The sequence below is a fragment of the Electrona antarctica genome (genome assembly GCF_951216825.1).
Source record: "Electrona antarctica genome assembly, chromosome: 21".
Taxonomy (NCBI): domain Eukaryota; kingdom Metazoa; phylum Chordata; class Actinopteri; order Myctophiformes; family Myctophidae; genus Electrona; species Electrona antarctica.
In genome coordinates this window covers 8987441-9004902 of record NC_136802.1, presented here as the reverse complement: position 1 = coordinate 9004902, position 17462 = coordinate 8987441, and the positions used below count along the sequence as shown (strand labels likewise).

Below are 17462 nucleotides of genomic sequence, written 5' to 3'. Positions count from 1 at the left end.
TGGGTCGTCCACTCACAGTTAACAGCCTTTGTATTGAGTTTGTGCTTGAAATGTACTGTAATTCTGTAAACTGTTAATAAATTCTTCAATCAATCAATCAATCAAGCCTCGCAACCATGTTAACCAACCAGAGAGCGACAATCTTTGAGACTGCTCAACTGGGTACCTTTGGTAGTGGTACTGGTACCTAATATTTCATTCATAAGACTGTTATGTCATTATGCCTTTTCGATGTGGACAGACAATTTAAAACCGTCTGTGCAAGAGTTAGAGTACCATGTGTCCAGTCCCTCTGATAAATTTAAAATAATTCCAAGCAAACTGACCACAATTCAGCATGGGCTTCTGCGTCTCATTTTGGGATGAGAGTAGAGGGCCTGGGGCCACCTTGTGGAAAGTTGTGTAAAATGCAGTTTTAGAAATTAAAAAAAATCAAGCTAGAACTTATTTTGGATGGAGTTGTTCAAGCCATGAAGAACTGTTATTACCTAAAAATAAGAGACATGTGAAATGCATATTCTATGGTGGATTGGTGGCACCATCATTTGTTTTCCATCCTTGGCTGTATTCAGCCCAAGGAGTGTTTTTCATGCAAAACTAATGCTTGCAATGGATTCAGAATCATGAAAACCTTAGTTTGACGTCACATGCCATTTTAAAGCATAATAAAATGTATATTTTGCCTTATATAGGCTGTTAATGGTGGCAATATGGATTTGGCTGCTGTGGAGACCCCGAAGGTCGCCGGCTCGGGAGCCCCTAGCTAAATCATTGGAGCATGCCCTGGGCTACATCTGTGCAAAATTCGGCTTTTAGACGAATTGGCGCAATCAGAAAAATGCACACAAAGTGCACAAAGACCCGCACACCATCTGCACTTGCAATACGAACTTTAGGCAAAGTTTCGGTCAAAGACCTTCTTCAGGCATCTGGCTAGCGCCCCTCAAAAATATAAAAAGGGATAAGCTATGAGATAATGTGTTAGCTTTCACCACCAATGAAACTAAGATATCAAGGTCCAAATATAAGGGCTTTCTGCCAATAATTGTCAAGAACACATGAGATTGTGAAACGGTCTGCACCTCAACAAGCAGTAGTTAATTAGTTAATACTTAATTTTTATTGATAAAGACAATGAAACAGGAAAGAAAAAAAAAGACAATACAAAAAAACAAAGCAAGAGACAAAAAGGAAAACAAAAGAAAAAAAAAGGCTGCATTTTTCATATTACAGGATACATTAATTGAAGAATGCATTCATCTTCAGGCTAATTCTTTCAAAGCCCAATTCTTCGTATCAATCTCCCTCCGCAGTCTGCTGTACTCTTCGGCCAGGATCTCAAAGTCCTTGCCGAGAATCTCAAAGGACTTCAGCTTGTTCTCAACGGAGCGTTTTTGTTCCCGACAGGTCTTCAGCTCCGCCTCCAGCTTATCCCTGCAAATGGGGTCGAACAAGACAAAAAAAAAAAGACATCATAAAGACATGCTCTCTGTCAAAGTGTGCCGGTGTTGCAGCTTCTGTGGTTTACTACGGTTCAGCTGCTGGCACATTGTTTATTGTAGCAATGCACCATCTCATACAGTACAAGAATTAAAAATAAAAATCACACCCGTGTGAACTGAGTGGTGTAAGGTTTTATATAGCATGATCAGCTGTGGTCTGACGTTTGGCTAGGTAGGGTCGTCTTCTGATGTGATGATTTGTGACCATGAAGTTGATTCAGCTGGAGTTTTTGTCCGATGTGAGGTATTATATAAGGTAAGGTATTATATAGCCTGATCAGCTCTGAGCTGACGTAATGAAATCACACCCGGATGTGATTTCACAACTGGCTTTTTTTGTGCAGAAAAAATGACCATGGTTGCTACGGTCATCCAGTTCACCCGGGTGTGATTTAATTACGTCAGAAATTATTTTGAACATAGCAACCATGCTCATTTTTTCTGCACACAAAAGCCAGTTGTAGGAGTGGTTTACACCACTCAAAAATAAACATAATTTACAGCCATCGGGTGAGCAGGGGATATAGTTGACTAAGATAGTGGCCCTAAAAGAGACGTGACACTGTGAAATGAAGTTCATGATCAGAACAAATATTTAAGAGGCTATAACAAGTAGAAGTCAGAAGTTGGCACTTGCCTGATTTTTCTATGGGCAGATATGGTATCAGCCGTGTATGTATCCAACTCAATCTCCACCATCTCAGTCCTGTTGGGGAGAAATAATTTTGACACCATTTATTGTATTCTCTTCTGCACTTACACCCTATACACTGACACCACGCTAGACAGGAACGCCCAAAAACGTCACATCCGGGGTAAGAATTTACCCCGGGATTTTCTATGGCTGCCAATGCAACTTGGTCCAATCCTTAAATCACATACGGACAAACATCTATGCCGATGCTATCTAACTTGCGGAGGTAGCGTGCCTTGTCCACGGGCAACAGATCTTTCAACGTATGGCATTGCAAATACGTTTGATAATCGCTACTCTGCTCAATATCGTTTTGAAAATGCCACAAATTGCATTGCAGTGAACGAGCGAAAATCACAACTTCCCCCGTCTGTGGGCGGAGTCACAGTTTGAGGCGCTGTTTACGCACCGTGGTGTTAGTGTATATATATATATACACACTTTGTTGTAATGTACGTCAACAGCAATAGCACAACAAATAGCCAGCAGTGTTCATTTGTTTTTCACCTGTTATATGATATGCCCAGAATAATTATACAGTTTCATCACTGATTTGCACATAAAAGCACAATATTATTAATTAATTTTGCCTTCAAGATGGTCTCCACAGAATATTGACATGACTTCTATACACTCATGTGGCCTGGGAAGCATTCCTTTTCGGGTTTATGATCCGGTCGGGTAGCGGATGGTAATTTATTTACGTCATGTTGTTGTAGTCACTGATTTGCAGTCATCAGGCAGGAATAACCACAAGCCGGAATCAGAAGTACAGAAAATAATTCCCGCAATCATCATTTTAGAGACTACCCAATAAAATCCCTGATACAGCATAGTTTATCTGATTATTAAAATATAAATGATTGTGGGGAATTATTTTGGGTGGTTCTTATTCCGGTTGTGATTTCCTGACTACTAAATCAGTGACTACAACATGACGTAAATTACCATCCGCTTCAGACTGGTTCACACAGCGATTTAGGAACTTTTCTCCGAGGTAGAAAGCCTGGTGACGCGAGGTTAACACTCATGAAGTGGCACATGTTCAAGAGTTGACAAGTGTGAGCAGGACAGAACATGAGAACACAGCATGTCAGTGAGTCAAAAACAGAACATGAGAAGTCTCTACCTGACTTTTTGCATGACTAATTCGCATTTGCCCTCAAAGTAGTCCAATTTCTTCTTGTCCACGTCTGACTGGACCTTCAGCCTGTGGTCGAAAATGAAAGACTGCAGAAGTTGGACGCACCTCATCAGCTCCTGTGCAGAGAATTAAGGGCAAACCATCAGGGACAATTAAGTTACTTTACATGAGAGTAGAACTAGTGGTGCAAACTGCTAATTGTTTAGGAATTTCATTAATTGAAATTTGAAACAAATCCTGAGAACCGGAATTTCCATCAGGATCAATACAGGTTTAGCCATCTATGAACATCAAAAAGCTAAATATAGCTTATGATACACACAGAATACAAAATGCATGTTATATTCCTTCATCTTAAAGGTTTTGCTCTTGCCATAGTCCAGTTACCCGTTATAAAGGCACAGGACTGAAATAAACCCGTACAGTGAGGTAGAGGTGGGTCTGACGTTGCAGCAGAACAGCGTTCTCCCAGTACCGTTCCTTCACACTCGCGGCCCTTTTTCTCTCGTTGTCCAGCAGTCCTGACAGGTGAGACAGCTTGACGTTCTGCAGCCCCTCGCTGGCCTTCTCTGTCAGGAGATTTAAAAGTGGTACATACGCTGGTCAGCAACGCTTCCCGAAGCATTTATTAAAAATGCATTTGTTTTTGTTGCTTTTATGCCTTTTTTGATAGATACAAGTGAAGACTGACAGGAAAGAGAGAAGGGGAGAGACATGCAGCAAAGGTATATTTTTGCTGTAAAACATATCAGGTCAACAACCATCGGGGCAAAGAAGAGTTTGTCTACCCCATTCAGGCTGATAGAAGGACAGGAGGCTGAAACACTTCTCCCTGAGATGTTTCTCCAGCTCTCCGGGTAGACTCTGTTTCATCTTTTGCACATCCTAGTGGAGAGAACACAGGCACATGCATCACATAACAGCAGGTTTGAAAGTAAGCAGTAAAATATATCTATACACAAGCCACATAAAATAATAATAATACTATTTGTATAGCACCTTTCATGACATGAAATGCAGCTCAATCTTTACAGAGCAATAGAGGGGGGAAAAGCGAAGCAAAGGCATACAACAATATTACAATAATAGCAGTAATGCAATACAGTGAGTGACATGAATAACAACAAGAGTTTTAAAAACTCAAAAGCAAGAGTGTAGATGTATTGAGCTTTGCTTTAAAAATGTCTACAGAGGCTGCCTGTCGAAGGTATAATAGTCGTTTGTTCCACGCCGTTGGCCTGTAGAATCAGAAAGCTGCTTCACCGTGTTGTTTTAGGCACATCGAGCAGGCCAGCAGTGGTGGACCTGAGGGGGTGGTTTGGGACATATCTAGACAGGCAGGTAGGTAGGAAGGTGCAAGGCAATTGAGAGCTTTATAAACAAGTAAAATAATTTTAAAATCAATCCTAAAAACAACCGGGAGCCAATGTAGTGAAGCTAAAACTGGAGTAATATGTTCTCTCAAGTAAGCATGAGAGTGTATAATTTAAATGACAGACCTTCTCTGGGGGCATGAGGTCCAGCACCTGCCGTGGATTCAGACCCAGTATGGAGGGCTGGTCTTGACTGGTAGTGGTGCTTGGATCCAGCTGTTTGGAACACTGTGCCACCAGCAGACACCGCTCCATTGTCTCGTTGAACTACACAGACAGACACAACCACAGCAAGGCCTTGCTCAATTATTACATCATTGCAATTATTAGCGAATAGAGATCTACATACAGTACATGCTACTGTCAAATTACTGTGTATATTTCAGGTGATTCCATATGCATGTACTGTAGATACTGTACAGGTGCCACAGGAAATCTGAGAATGTCTGAAGCTTACATTTTAAAGGTATATTCAGTGATTTCACTTAATTCAAATATCACTTATTTTTTCTTATTTTTTGGATAATCCTCCCTACTATAAAGTGTGCTGACCATATAAGGAGTTCCTCCCTATCCCCAGTGAGCCCCTGGGGTAAAAAAAAACCCTAGTTTCGGTTTGGGCTTTGGGTGGCAAAGCCTTCATCCAATCAGGATGAGAGGGGCCTTCCTCCAATCATGATCGAGTGGGGCGGGCCTTGGTGCACATGCTGTTGGTCTGTTGTACTTCCCCCACTGTAGAGCGTGTGCATGTGCACATCTTGTTACCGGGTGGACCGGGTATTTTTCCAAATCACCCAAATCACTGAATGCTCCTTTAAGTTGAATGGAGTGGATTGAATCAGATAAATGCTTTTCATAGAGTTGCTACGAACTACGAAGCCCCACACGTATTTAGGGATTGTTTGGGGGACACTAGCCGTGGTCTTGGACTTGTGGACTGCACCAGCAAGCGACAGGCAGTAGTACCGATTCCACTACCATGTTCTGATCATGGGGTACTGCAGCCTTCTGTCTCCTGATACGATGGTCCTGGGTCATTTCCCGCAGCTGACCGCGGAGGCTCTCTGCGTGCAACCAGCGGCGCTTCTGGCACTGCAGCTTTTGCTCTGCCTGGATGGATTACATGGACAATGACACACACAAGTTACAGACACAACCACCAGCACACATTCATGCATGCAGAAAGACATCACCAGGCACACTTCGTCTACACTTCGTCTTGGCATTTAAATTAGAACCTGAATTAATGTTGAATTAATGTAACAAGCATAGAAGTCATGGATAACTAACTGCATTGCACGACAAGAATAAAGAATCATTAATTGTTCTCTTGGGAAACTCTAAAATATAGTAAAAAATCACACCTGTGTGAACTGAGTGGTGCAAGATATAGCCTGATCAGCTGTGGTCTGACGTAATGTCAGTGTCCATAGTAACCATGCTCACCTTTGCACGGACACGTACACAGGTACACAAACATAGATACAGACAAAGCTGGTTGTTGGAGTGGTTTGCACCACTCAAAAATAAAATAAAAAAATCACACCCGTGTGAACCGAGTGGTGTAAGGTCTTATATAGACTGATCAGCTGTGGTCTGACGTAATGTCTGACGTAATGAAATCACACCCATGTGACCTGGGTGACCATAGCAACCGTGCTCATTTTTTGAGCACAGACAGACAGACAGACAGACACGTAAACTAACAAAGTCAGTTGTAGGAGTGGTTTACACCACTCAAAGATCACACCCATGTGAAGTGAGGGGCACTCTTATCATCGTACATCATCTCATTTCAGCCAATCACAATGTGCGTCCTCACCTTCGTCAAAATTGTCCATTCATTGTCAACGGGATTTAATGTTTGTGTAGGACAATGTTTGTGTTAGCGCATACACCAAAAGCTGGACATAGGAGTTCAGTCCAGGAATACACAGGCCAGTGGACCTAATGAGCCCACATCCCCTCACCAATTTCCAGCCTCTGCCTCAGCCAATTGATTGCCATGGCAACCCCACACCTGCCAATTGATTACTTAACCAGTCCACTTTTCAGTCAGTTTGTAATCTTCAGAGACAGGCAGATACAGAGATATCCACGTGTGACACAGACAGACGTGGGTGCTATGACAACAGGTATTGCATACTACAGAGATCTCCATATACCGTATGGGCACAAAAGGGACACAGACAGATAGTTAAAACGGGTGCTATGACAACGGGTGGTAGTAAGTTCCCAAGTTGCATCGTTCCCAAGTAGCCGACGGGCACGTACAGGTCTACGTGCTTCATTCCAAATGACTGGATCTGTGATCGGCAATTTACCTTTATTTAACTTATTTATCTGGAGAAACACACAATTTAAGTGGTATAAATGTCAAACAGAAATATAGTATAATATAATATCATGTTGCATCTTTGTGACAGGCCTACACATTCTCCCCACACACGGGATTTTTTTTTTTTTTTCCCGGCTTTCGCCTTTATTTTATATTTTGTATAGAGGGACAGACAGTAGGCTGACAGGAAATGGGGGAGAGAGATGGGGGAGTGACATGCAGTAAGGGCCGGTGGGATCGGGAGTCGAACCCGCAGCACACTGCCAGACTCGGGCTACTGGCCAAGGTGCCTGGACCGCTGAGCCATGGCCCAGGCCACACAGGAACAGTTTTGACGTGAGTTTTGACATGTAGTAATTTTGGAAATATTCAAATTTTCCCCTTATGCACAAGATCGGTATCGGCCGATCATGAGAAAAACAATCAGTGATCGAGATCAGTCCCAAAAAACCCGGTCGCAGCATCCCTAATACCTTCTCCAGTGTGGTCTTGGTGCCGACAGTCAGCCCAGTGCCGTCCACATGCTGCGACATGGTGGCCAGCAGCCGGCAGAACTGTGGGTTCTGAGTCAGATCCTCCTCGGTCACGTCGCACAGAGGGAAGAAGGACAGGACTAGACGGAAACAGACAACACATTGAACACACCAAGGTAAGCAGGTTGTGTTAAATTACATTTGTTTTAAACTTTTAATGTGGTTCAATCAAGGCACAATGGTCAATATTATTAGTCCACTATTTTTTCTTTAAATTTTTATCCCTCGATTTTGTAACCCATTTTTTCACCCCTGTGCCAATTATCTAATGTGATCCTGGGCTCTCTACACACCCTGCACCAACCTAGTCCCCATATATGGGGGACATGGGGAGAGCAACGGACTTGAACTCATGCTTCCTTCCTGCCCGAGTGTCCAAGTTGCTCCTTTACACGTGACTGGACGTAGCGCGTGGAAGGAACACGTTATTCCAACCAGTTCCTTTCCCCTCCATCAGGCGCCCCGGCTGGCCAGGGGGAGGCAGTTTGTTTAGAGACCAGGATTACTGCATGTTTTTGTGAGGGTACCTACCCTAGGGGACACAGGAAGAACATGCAAACGCCGCACAGAAAGGCCCTTTCGCCAACCCCGCCTCGGGTATGGGCACTGATGACACGGAGGAGGAAACACGCCACCAGCACCCACAGCGCCCCGAGCGGGAATCGAACCCAGGACCTTCTAGCTGTGAGGCGACAGCACTACCAACTGTGCCACCATGCCCCCTATTTTTCTTTATTAGGTTGCCAAAGCAAAAAGTGGAACAATACAATCAAAAGTATGTACAAATATATGTGAAAGTTAGAATCTCCAATAAATATTTAGGGTGGTTGTGTTCCATTTGATATCCTTCTCCTATCATAGCCATGGTTAGGAGCCCTGTCATGTTTCAGGGCTACTCCTGTCACAGCAGCACACGAATCTTGCTGCTGTGTTTTCACCCAGCAGATGTTTTCAAAATCTCCGTGGGTGACTATTACTTTACACGTATTAATAACAATAATATAATGGTCAAATCCCAATTGACATTAATGTTACGTTAATCAGTGGTTCCCCCAAAGTGGGGTCCGGGGACCCCCAGGGGTCTTTGAGGGAGCTCCAGGGCTCTGGTCCATAGCCCTAATGCCCTTTGCTATGGGTATCGCCAGTTTACCAACTCGCCGCAGCGAAAATTCTTCATCAATGTCTTCATCGTTATGATAACAGGCTGTCTTCACCAGGGGGTCCTTGACATGAAAAGGTTTGGGAGCCACTGAGTTTATAGTTACCTTGTTGATGCAAGTTGTCTCCTTCAAGGCCTGCTGCCATCGTAGACTATGAATTGAGTGTTGTAGCGACTCGGTAAGTTGGTATCAGTATTTCATGAAAAGCATTACTATAGTTGTCTTTGTGTTTCAATCCCTTTCAAACCAAACGCAATGCTGGACCTCCTTCGATTGATACGATCACAGCTCAAAGGAATGATGGACGAAAGTAAACAACAAGTTACTTCCTGATTATAAACCGCGCGCCTATCCAACAAGTATTCTTATTGGCTGAGTGACTAACCTCGCGTCACCAGGCTTTCCATTGGCTTACTGGCTCATGTGCTCTTTTTATTGCAATGGCTCTGGCGGCCTCCAGTGGTCATACAGCGGTAGTTACACCAGTCCATTGATTTCATTGTGGTTTATTCTATTGTCCAGCGGTGGTACCGTGGTTGACCCCAGAGTTTTTTTTTTTTTTAATCAGTGGTGGAAAAAGTACTCAATTGTTGTACTGCTATAAGCAATAATATGTCAACATTTTAATGACTCATTGCTGGCTGTCTAAACACCGAAAAAAGAAAAAGGTAATTAAAAATTTGACATATTGCTTATAGCAGCTTTAAGTAAAAGTATTGATACTGCAATGTAGAACTACTTCGTTAAAAGTCCGGAATTCAAAATGTACTTGAGTAAAAGACGAGTACAAAAGTATCTGCATCAGAATGTACCAAAAAGTACCAAAAGTAAAAGTACTAATTGTGTAGAAATGTCCCATTTCAAGTTTTCAAATGTTTAAACATCTTTTGAAAATAGTAGATCTACAAGCTTGTAGATCTGTATGTAGTGGAGTAAAAGTAAAAGTATTGGAAATTGGAAAGACTCAAGTAAAATACAAATTCTTAAAAATTGTACTTAACAATAATAATTAAGTACTACAGTACTTAAGTAAATGTACTTAGTTACTTCCACCACATTACATTACATTGCCTTTTCTTTTTTTTGGAATGTGATGATACACATACCATGAAGAGGAAGGTAAAAGCAAGCACTCGGTTGAGTATTTCCACGTCATAATGTCACGGGTGCACGGTTCTGGAACATACAGTCTTATAGAAAATAATACCAGCACTCACGTAGTCTCCTGGAAGGATTAAACTTTTATTTTGTTTCCCCCCAGCAGCAAACAACAGTCAGGACGTTTCGGCCCGAGAGTCTTCTTCAGCGTAAATCTTTACGCTGAAGAAGGCTCTCGGGCTGACATGTACCGACAACGCAGAATGCTGTATGCCCAAGCTAATATGTTAGCCAGGAAATTTCACTACTGCTCAGTTGAGGTCAAGGTGAACCTATTTAGAGCGTACTGCACCCCGCTGTATACAGCCCCCTTATGGGTGAATTATAAAAAAAAGAGAGTCTGCGCAAGCTTAAGGTGGCTTATAATGATGCTCTCAGGATTCTCCTGAAGAAGCCTAAGGCTGAGCTCACACCTTTCATGCAATTCTCGTGCTCGTTGGGTGCTCGTTGGGTAGTGTCATGGCCGCCCAATGTATTTCCAATGGAGGTCACATGGTTTGACCCAACATTGTGTTGTGTGAGGGGGAGGGGCGGACGACTGCGCCCCTCCCCCTCACACAACACAATGTTGGGTCAAACCATGTGACCTCCATTGGAAATGCATTGGGCCGCTGGGCGGCCATGACACAACACCCAACGAGCACAGAGAATTGCATGAAAGGTGTGAGCTCAGCCTAGGGGTGGCAGTGCTAGTCAGCTCTTCTGTGACTCTGGTCTAACCACCTTCCAGGCTCTCTTGAGAAAACTTATGTTCAGCTTTAAAAGCAGACTTGATGGGTCACATAATAACGTGATTAAGGTGTTGACCAATCCTAGGTTTAGCACTGTTAAGATACCGCTCTTTGATGTGGAAACATTGGTATGAGTGCCTCTTATAGATTTCTTTTTTATAAATGAGAGATTTTTAGAGTTTTATGAACCCCTGTATTTATTTGTAACTGTTTGGTATGTTTTTAATTGTTGTTTGTCTTCTATTGGCTACGGCTGTCAATAAAGTTTGATTGACACATACACAAACATTAAATGCCATCGACAATGAATGGAGAATTTACGTCATATGTGGGATTTTCTAAACACAGTGCAACACATAATCACAGGCTGCAGGCCATCCAATGAAATACGAAAGAAGAAGAAGACTTAATTGTTTATATTAGCCCAATATAGCTTTGAAACTACACCTTTTAGCATGAATGAGAATTTTAAACCGCGTGGTAACAGAATAAAATCACGCCTTTTGTATATTGGCGTGCGCCCTTTATATATTGGCCATTTGGCCTCATGACGTCTTACGTTGTAAGTTCACAGACTTGGCCGGCAAACAATTTATGTCATAAGTGCTCTATCTAAACAAACATTAAAAAGTCCAGACTTGGCTGCCACGTCACGTGACATAATCTTCCAAAGCCATGCATTGGAGGGGCGCGCCCCTCCAAAAACACGGATAATACAAAAAAATGGGAAAATACTGTGACCTCCTCAGCCTCATACTCAGAGAAAGTTGGCTCATATGTCTCCTGGCTCCTACCCTCCATAGGAGAATGAGACTAGCAGGACACTGCCAAAGGCTGAGCTCACACCTTTAATGCAATTCTCGTGCTCGTTGGATGCATGTTGTGTAGTGTCATGGCCGCCCAATGTATTTCCAATGGAGGTCACATGGTTTGACACAACATTGTGTTGTGTGAGGGGGAGGGGCGTTTCGACTGCGCCCCTCCCCCTCACACAACACAATGTTGTGTCAAACCATGTGACCTCCATTGGAAATACATTGGGCGGCCATGACACTACACAACATGCATCCAACGAGCACGAGAATTGCATTAAAGGTGTGAGCTCAGCCAAAGACACCAAGAGCTTCCAGCCAGCAAACTATAGTGCTGTGGAAACCACCACACTGCAGGCACCGGTCACGAGGCTGTGCTACATTAACATATGTGATGTACTCAAGAACGAGGCAGGAGCGCAAAGCACCAACGAGCTGGCCAGATGTATGGAGAACCGGGATGACTGGAAGCGACGATGAAGGGCTCGGCTGAGGACGACCTAGGGAGAGAGAGACCCTGCTATACGTCAGCAACTCCAGCTGACTCAGCTCCATGTGGATACGTACAGGTATTGGGTGTATGGGAACACCTGATGTCCATCATTCTTCCGGCTGATCATCCGAGTCCAGCAATGTCCTGCCGAAGCGAGCAGCAAAACCCAGTCCCTGTTTTCCAAAGTTGACCATGGTCTCGTAGCTGCAGCTCTCCTTGGCCTGCACGATGTAGTCATCTATCTCTCTCTCTCTGGAGGAGAGGAGTCGTTGCACCCACTGTCTGTAGACGAAACTGGCCCCTCTGGTGTGCGGGGAGAGCAGCCAGAAGATGAAGGCTATTTTCGTCTCGTAGTACAGGGGAAACCATGCCAGTGTTACGTCGGTCACGGTCTCCAGTACGGTGTAAAGGGAGAACACGATCCAGTACATCATCCACTGCACATATTCCTTCTCGTTTTTGGTATTGACAGCTTTGTAGGAGAAGTACGCAGGATACATCGTCCCAAACACTAGTACAACCGCTCTTGAAAGAAGCCGGGACATGATAGTTTTCCTGTTTGTTGTGGAGGGTTCTAGACCACCCTCCCTGACCTATATATTTCATCCGATGTTCATCAATGTAAACATCACCTTATATAAGCTGACCGAGAACTGGACACACAACACTAACCGTTGCCTGACAATGCAGATTTGCGCACGTGCCGTGGGAACAAATGAACTGTGACATCATACGCTGGTTTAACCACTTGAACCCAATTCTGGGGGAACATAAAATACGCAATGAGGTCGCGTGCACGCGTACGCCTGGGTGAAGGCAGACTGCTGGGTGAGCGCTGGTGCTTTGGCATGGGGGGGTCAGATCAACATATGGGATGAATTCTGTACTGGACATATATGGAGCGTGTCTTGAGTGTACAGGGATCGATGGGGTCAGATCAACATATGGAATGTCAGAACAGGTCAGCTCCATATATGGAGATATAAGGGTCGCATATTAACGATCTGAAGAGTATTGAGCATTCTAGTCAGTTACTTCAGTAATGGGCCAAGTCATTGTTCTAGGCCTACATACTGGTATTTCATTATCATGAGACCGGTAAATGGTAAATGGTGCATTTATATAGCGCCTTTATCCAAGGCGCTTTACATAGTGCATTACATTCACCCATTCACACACACATTCGTACACCGATTGCGGCGGAAGCCATGCAAGGTGCCAACCAGCACATCGGGAGCAATTTGGGGTTCAGTGTCTTGCCCAAGGACACTTCAACATGTAGACAGGAGGAGCCGGGATTCGAACCGCCGACCCACGGATCATTGGACGACCTGCTCTACCTCCTGAGCCACAGTCGCCCGACTGTGGGTATAGGCTAATGTAAACATTTCTGCTGTTAGCATGACTGTATAAACACCTCCTATAGACTTGGCTGGCAATTTGTGACGTGACGTAATTTTGGAAGGCCATGCATTGCATGCATATTTTGCCCATATACTATATGGACTATGGAGATCCCTGATGTCAGTAGGCCTGGGGCTAGGCTATATGCCCATAGGGCACTGAGATCCCTGATGTCAGTAGGCCTGGGGCTAGGCTATATGCCCATAGGGCACTGAGATCCCTGATGTCAGTAGGCCTGGGGCTAGGCTATATGCCCATAGGGCACCGAGATCCCTGATGTCAGTAGGCCTGGGGCTAGGCTATATGCCCATAGGGCATGATGTCAGTAGGCCTGGGGCTAGGCTATATGCCCATAGGGCATGATGTCAGTAGGCCTGGGGCTAGGCTATATGCCCATAGGGCATGATGTCAGTAGGCCTGGGGCTAGGCTATATGCCCATAGGGCATGATGTCAGTAGGCCTGGGGCTAGGCTATATGCCCATAGGGCATGATGTCAGTAGACCTGGGCTATATGCCCATAGGGCATGATGTCAGTAGGCCTGGGGCTAGGCTATATGCCCATAGGGCACTGAAGTCCCACGTAATTTACGCATCCTACATGGGTCACGTTTCTTGGGGGTCTTTCCGAAATATTATGTCATATAGGCCAGCCAAGCCTATGAACTGTTAATGTTTGTTTAGAGCCTGATTATAAATCCCCCCTCCCCAGCCAAGTCTATGGACTTTAATGTTTGTTTAGGGTAGTTATGATGTAATTCTATGCCTTTTTTAAGTCTTTTTTTTATTTTTTTGATATTATAGTAGGTTGACAGGAAACGGGGAGAGAGATGTGGGGAAGACACACAGCAAAGGTCGTCAGGATCGGCCAGCCTAGGGCCCGGACCGCTAGGCCAGCCTAGGGCCCGGACCGCTAGGCCTAGCGGTCCGGGCCCCGGCCGGCCTAGCGGTCCGGGCCAGCCTAGGGCCCGGACCGCTAGGCCGGCCGGGGCCCGGACCGCTAGGCTGGCCTAGGGCCCGGACCGCTAGGCCAGCCTAGGGCCCGGACCGCTAGGCCGGCCGGGGCCCATGCCAGCCTAGGGCCCGGACCGCTAGGCCGGCCGGGGCCCATGCCAGCCAAGTCTATGGAGTGGACTTTAATATTTGCTTAGGTTAGTAAATGATAAGACATCAGCTCGCTGATATAAATACATCTTGTAATACATTAATTTAAGTTTTCATTTCACACACAGACATAAGAACATCAACATCAGCCCCTCACTTCACACTGAATTCCCACAGTTTAATAGGCGTATTGCATCATATAAGAACTGTGTTCCAAAAATCACACCCGTGTGAAGTGAGGGGCGCTCTTATCATCTTACAACATCAATTACAACATAATGTTCGTTTAAGCAACGGGTGCTAATGTTTGTTTTAGTCCTCAAAACAAACATTACATTTGTCTTTATTGTCTATGGCGTTTTCTGTTGAAAGACAGACATTAAAGCTGTATATAGGAGGGGCTAGCGCCCCTCAAAAATGAACAAATGAGCACGGCGTTTTGGCCCACATGGATATGAAGCACACTGAACTGACGTCAATAAAACGCTAATTTTACAGCTGCCAAATTCATAACATTTTCATGCTGCATCGTAGAGGGCTTCCGATTCCGAGTTCTGGTCATATAGATTGACTGGATTGATAGATAGACTGGACAATCCACAGGGTCTGTCCAGTGGACCTGATACACCGGATATGGGCCTTTGTTAAATGCCCGGACGTACAATCAAAGCATCACAGGTTATATCTTCGAGTGCTAGTTTTGGTTGCAATAACACAAAAAGATACAAAGACTTGGCTTTGGCTTGGCTCTAAGAGTCTAGCTAGCCGATGATAACAATCCGAGACCCATGCACTGCCTTCCATTAAAAAAGTGATTAAAGAATCACACCCGTGTGAAGTGAGGGGCGCTCTTATCATCGTACATCCTCATGCATCATCTCATACTGGCCAATCAGAATGCCTGTTGCCACAAACTCATGTCATATTTGGCGGACATTTGACCTAATTTCTCCTTTCATTGTCGATGGCAAATATGAGACGTGTGGGGACAAGATGACGTAAATTTTCCCTTCATTGTCAGTGGCATTTAATGTTTGTGGGGACAAAGGTTGTATAGGAGGGGCTAGCGCCCCTCAAAAAAAACAACTAAAATATTTCAAAAGGTATAGAACATGTGTGAACAAAAATGAGTGGGATTCTATACGTTAGCCTAGTGAATGTGCACAAGACATTTGTGCCTTTTGCAGATGGCTACAGTACCTCTTTAAGCACGCGGTAAAGAGGGGGGGAAAAAAGAGGACATATGTAAAGATGTATGCTACTTTGACGATACGATGGCTGCCGTCATGTGCAAGGGATCCTGGCCAACGAGAGAGAATTGTCTGCCTATAGTCAGTCCTCTCACAATGTAAAATAACAATGACGATTGTATTATGGTCAAGGTGATCTACCTCTGCTTCTCTCCCCTCTGTCTTTTCCTCATCTTAATTGTTTGAGGCCTTCACTTTCTGGGCCAGAAGGTTGAGTCATGCACTTGAATGGAATCATTCATGGAAAGTTCATTGGTTTGAGGTTCATCCATGATCCTTGGCTGCCCCTCCCACGGTCTTATCTCTTCATGTCCTCATCGTGAAGCTCCTTCTGGAGCAACTACAACGTCTCCTTTCTGGCCTTCACCTGTTCTTTGTACTCAGCCTCGCAGTCTCCAGGCCTGAACACCGACCGAGCTGCTTCCCTGTCCTTCTCAGTTCTCACCATAAAGCATGTGTTTCACTATATAGTCGCATCTGCAACTGACACCACCTCAAACGAACCCTGGCTCTTGACACCACACTGCGTTCTTCACTTGTCCTCAGGCTGTGATTCTGTGGCGCCTTGGAGTTTCTCCTCCGTTTTGAAACGTTTCATGATTCTGGGGAATTTCTCTTGCAATTTGGGGATCTTCTCTTGCAATTTAGCCAATATGGACCGGGCTTCAGCACGTGCTATGTCAATGTAGGGATAGATCTGGGTCTTGTTCTCGGATAACGGGGGAATGGCAAAGAGGAGGATGTCGGCCAGGATGAGGATGGTGGTCCCGTTGAAGATGGCTCCCACGTAGGTAAACATCCACATGACCACGGCCAGCTTCAGGGACTCCATGAGGTCTTCGACCAGGAAGAGCCTGAGGCCTTGTTTGATGAAGGTCAGCGTGGCGTCCACATACCTGCTGGAGATCTCGGGGGGAATACTAACGTCCATTTCCAACAGCGGCTTGAAGGGGTGCTCCTCGGTGCACTTCTGAACGGCCTGCACGATGAAATGGTAGATCCGGAAGGTGATGCCGATGCTCAGCATTACCAGCAACAGGTAGGACACCACGCTGATGATGCTGAACGCGGCCAGCGACAGGAGCAGCAGCATGGACAGGCCAAACACCACGCCCGACTTCCTCGGGTCTCTCCAATGGATCAGGTCGTTGACGCAAAACCTTGCATTTTTGGCGGTAGGACACTGTCCGTCGGCAAGCCCTTGCGCCAGTGATATCATCTGTAAGGCAGACTGCGTCATCGTTGGATGAATTCTGTTGTGGTTGCAGAAATCTGTCCCAAACACAAACACACGGTTGTGTGTTTGCACCTGGTATCAATGAAGTCCTGATTCCCCAATTAGCTAAATAGCTGAATTCTCTTCTTTTGCTATCTCTCAATCTCTTTCTCTTTCTCTTCTCACTAAGTCCATATGTTGCAGAGTTCAAGTGTAAGAAATGCCCACCCTACACCTTATATATAGGCTGACCGAGCTGTGGTCTGACGTCACTCACAACACAAACTGTTGTGAGTGACGTAAGTTTCTTTTTTTGAGGGGCCTTTTTGCTTTTATTGATAGAGCAAGACGGGAAACATTGATAGAGACAGACAGGAAACGAGGATAGATTTGGTGAGTTACATACAGCAAAGATCCTCAGGGTCGGGAAAAAGGCTTAAGGCCGAGCCCCTTATGTCTTGGTGTTACATGTGCTGTGTTGTTTTTGATGTGGGTGTTGGAACAGACTGTGAAGACGAATATCCTTCGGGACAATAAAGATTATTAGTATTA

At 44.8% G+C, this 17462-nt stretch overlaps 2 protein-coding genes across 3 annotated transcripts; both read right to left on the bottom strand.

Moving 5' to 3' along the window:
• Positions 1-1064: 1064 nt before the first annotated feature.
• Positions 1065-9081, bottom strand: haus4 (HAUS augmin-like complex, subunit 4). 2 transcript variants are annotated; one of them, XM_079491126.1, is made up of 9 exons: positions 8850-9081; positions 7525-7664; positions 5680-5823; positions 4840-4980; positions 4129-4225; positions 3764-3909; positions 3326-3456; positions 2140-2208; positions 1065-1434 (listed from the first exon to the last, which is right to left on the bottom strand). In XM_079491126.1, the coding sequence occupies exons 1-9, from the start codon at positions 8887-8889 to the stop codon at positions 1263-1265; spliced, it is 1080 nt and encodes a 359-aa protein (XP_079347252.1). In that variant the 5' UTR covers positions 8890-9081; the 3' UTR covers positions 1065-1262. The 2 variants fall into 2 exon arrangements, with proteins under 2 accessions (XP_079347252.1, XP_079347253.1); XM_079491127.1 differs by having other exon boundaries at positions 5692-5823; positions 8850-9079.
• Positions 9082-16226: 7145 nt separating this feature from the next.
• Positions 16227-16934, bottom strand: LOC306913835 (reticulon-3-B-like; the record flags this gene model as incomplete). Its single annotated transcript, XM_079490645.1, has 1 exon — positions 16227-16934. The coding sequence occupies one exon, from the start codon at positions 16932-16934 to the stop codon at positions 16227-16229; it is 708 nt and encodes a 235-aa protein (XP_079346771.1).
• Between the last annotated feature and the right edge of the window lie 528 nt (positions 16935-17462).